The sequence below is a fragment of the Poecilia reticulata genome, linkage group LG2 (genome assembly GCF_000633615.1).
Source record: "Poecilia reticulata strain Guanapo linkage group LG2, Guppy_female_1.0+MT, whole genome shotgun sequence".
Taxonomy (NCBI): domain Eukaryota; kingdom Metazoa; phylum Chordata; class Actinopteri; order Cyprinodontiformes; family Poeciliidae; genus Poecilia; species Poecilia reticulata.
In genome coordinates this window covers 43,994,801-43,995,785 of record NC_024332.1, presented here as the reverse complement: position 1 = coordinate 43,995,785, position 985 = coordinate 43,994,801, and the positions used below count along the sequence as shown (strand labels likewise).

Genomic DNA, 985 nt, shown 5'->3' with positions numbered 1-985 from the left:
GAAAAGCCCAAATTTTCTTAGATTTTGAAATGAGCCATTCTACGGACACCCATGAATCGGTTTGTGTGAAATAATCTCTTAAATAAACTTAGTTTGAACCGGATCTTTGTTCTGCAACATGAAAAAAATCTAAAACATCCTGAAAAAAATCCAACAAGAGCCAAATAAAAACAGAAGATCCTTGGCCTAGTCAAATCCTAGATGTTGATGCTATGGAACAAGTTGAAACGTTCTGAACAGAAATCTCCCAGCTGACAGTGAGGAGTCGGGGAACACGTTCCTGTGATTTCTTTTGCTTAATGGATAAAAAAACGTTTATTTTAGTTTTTTAAAAGCGGTAAAATGACTGTATTTTTGAATAAATAAAGTCGAATATGTGAGCAGAACTTTTTAAAGCAGGTTTTATAACTCCTGTGCCATAACTGGCTCTAAATCAGTTCATCCTTGTTTTTCTTCGTTTCTACGTCTGAAGGATCATCGAGCTGAACGGCGGTCAGCCTCCTCTCACCTACAAGCGTTTCCAGACGCTGATAAGCCGGCTGGACCCGCCCGAGATGCCGGTGGAGACGCTGTCGGACGCGCTGATGGGCGGCTGCGTCACGCCCGTCGCTGAGGACCACGGCGAAAAGTACGGWGTCCCGTCGCTGGAGGAGCTGGGTGAGGAAACCAACGGTTTCATTCTCCTCATTCATTTTTAATTCCATCAAAGGAATCACATTTATTTACTGACTTCTACCGAGAAATRTTTCAGGAAACCCAAATCTGCCTTTACTGATGAAATTTWGCTTGAAACGGAAAGCAGYTTTAAAGAGACAGTGACCCAAATCTGGTTGTTACTGCTGAGAATCAACAGCATGTTTCTATTTTTTCACCTGAGCCCGAAAGAACTTGCAAACCTCATTTCTTTCTTTTAACACAATTTTGTTGTACTATCAGAATTTTTTTTTCTACCTAATTTGATGATTTTTTTCCATAAAGTTTGAAC

The 985-nt window shown here is 40.5% G+C and overlaps 1 protein-coding gene across 1 annotated transcript in view; it reads left to right on the top strand.

Moving 5' to 3' along the window:
• Window positions 1-985, top strand: part of LOC103461922 (cryptochrome-1-like) — a 40,492-nt gene that overhangs the window by 12,501 nt on the left and 27,006 nt on the right. The window contains exon 3 of the mRNA XM_017309448.1: window positions 473-672. Coding sequence (XP_017164937.1) covers window positions 473-672 — 200 coding nt within the window. The remainder of the gene's footprint in view (window positions 1-472; window positions 673-985) is intronic.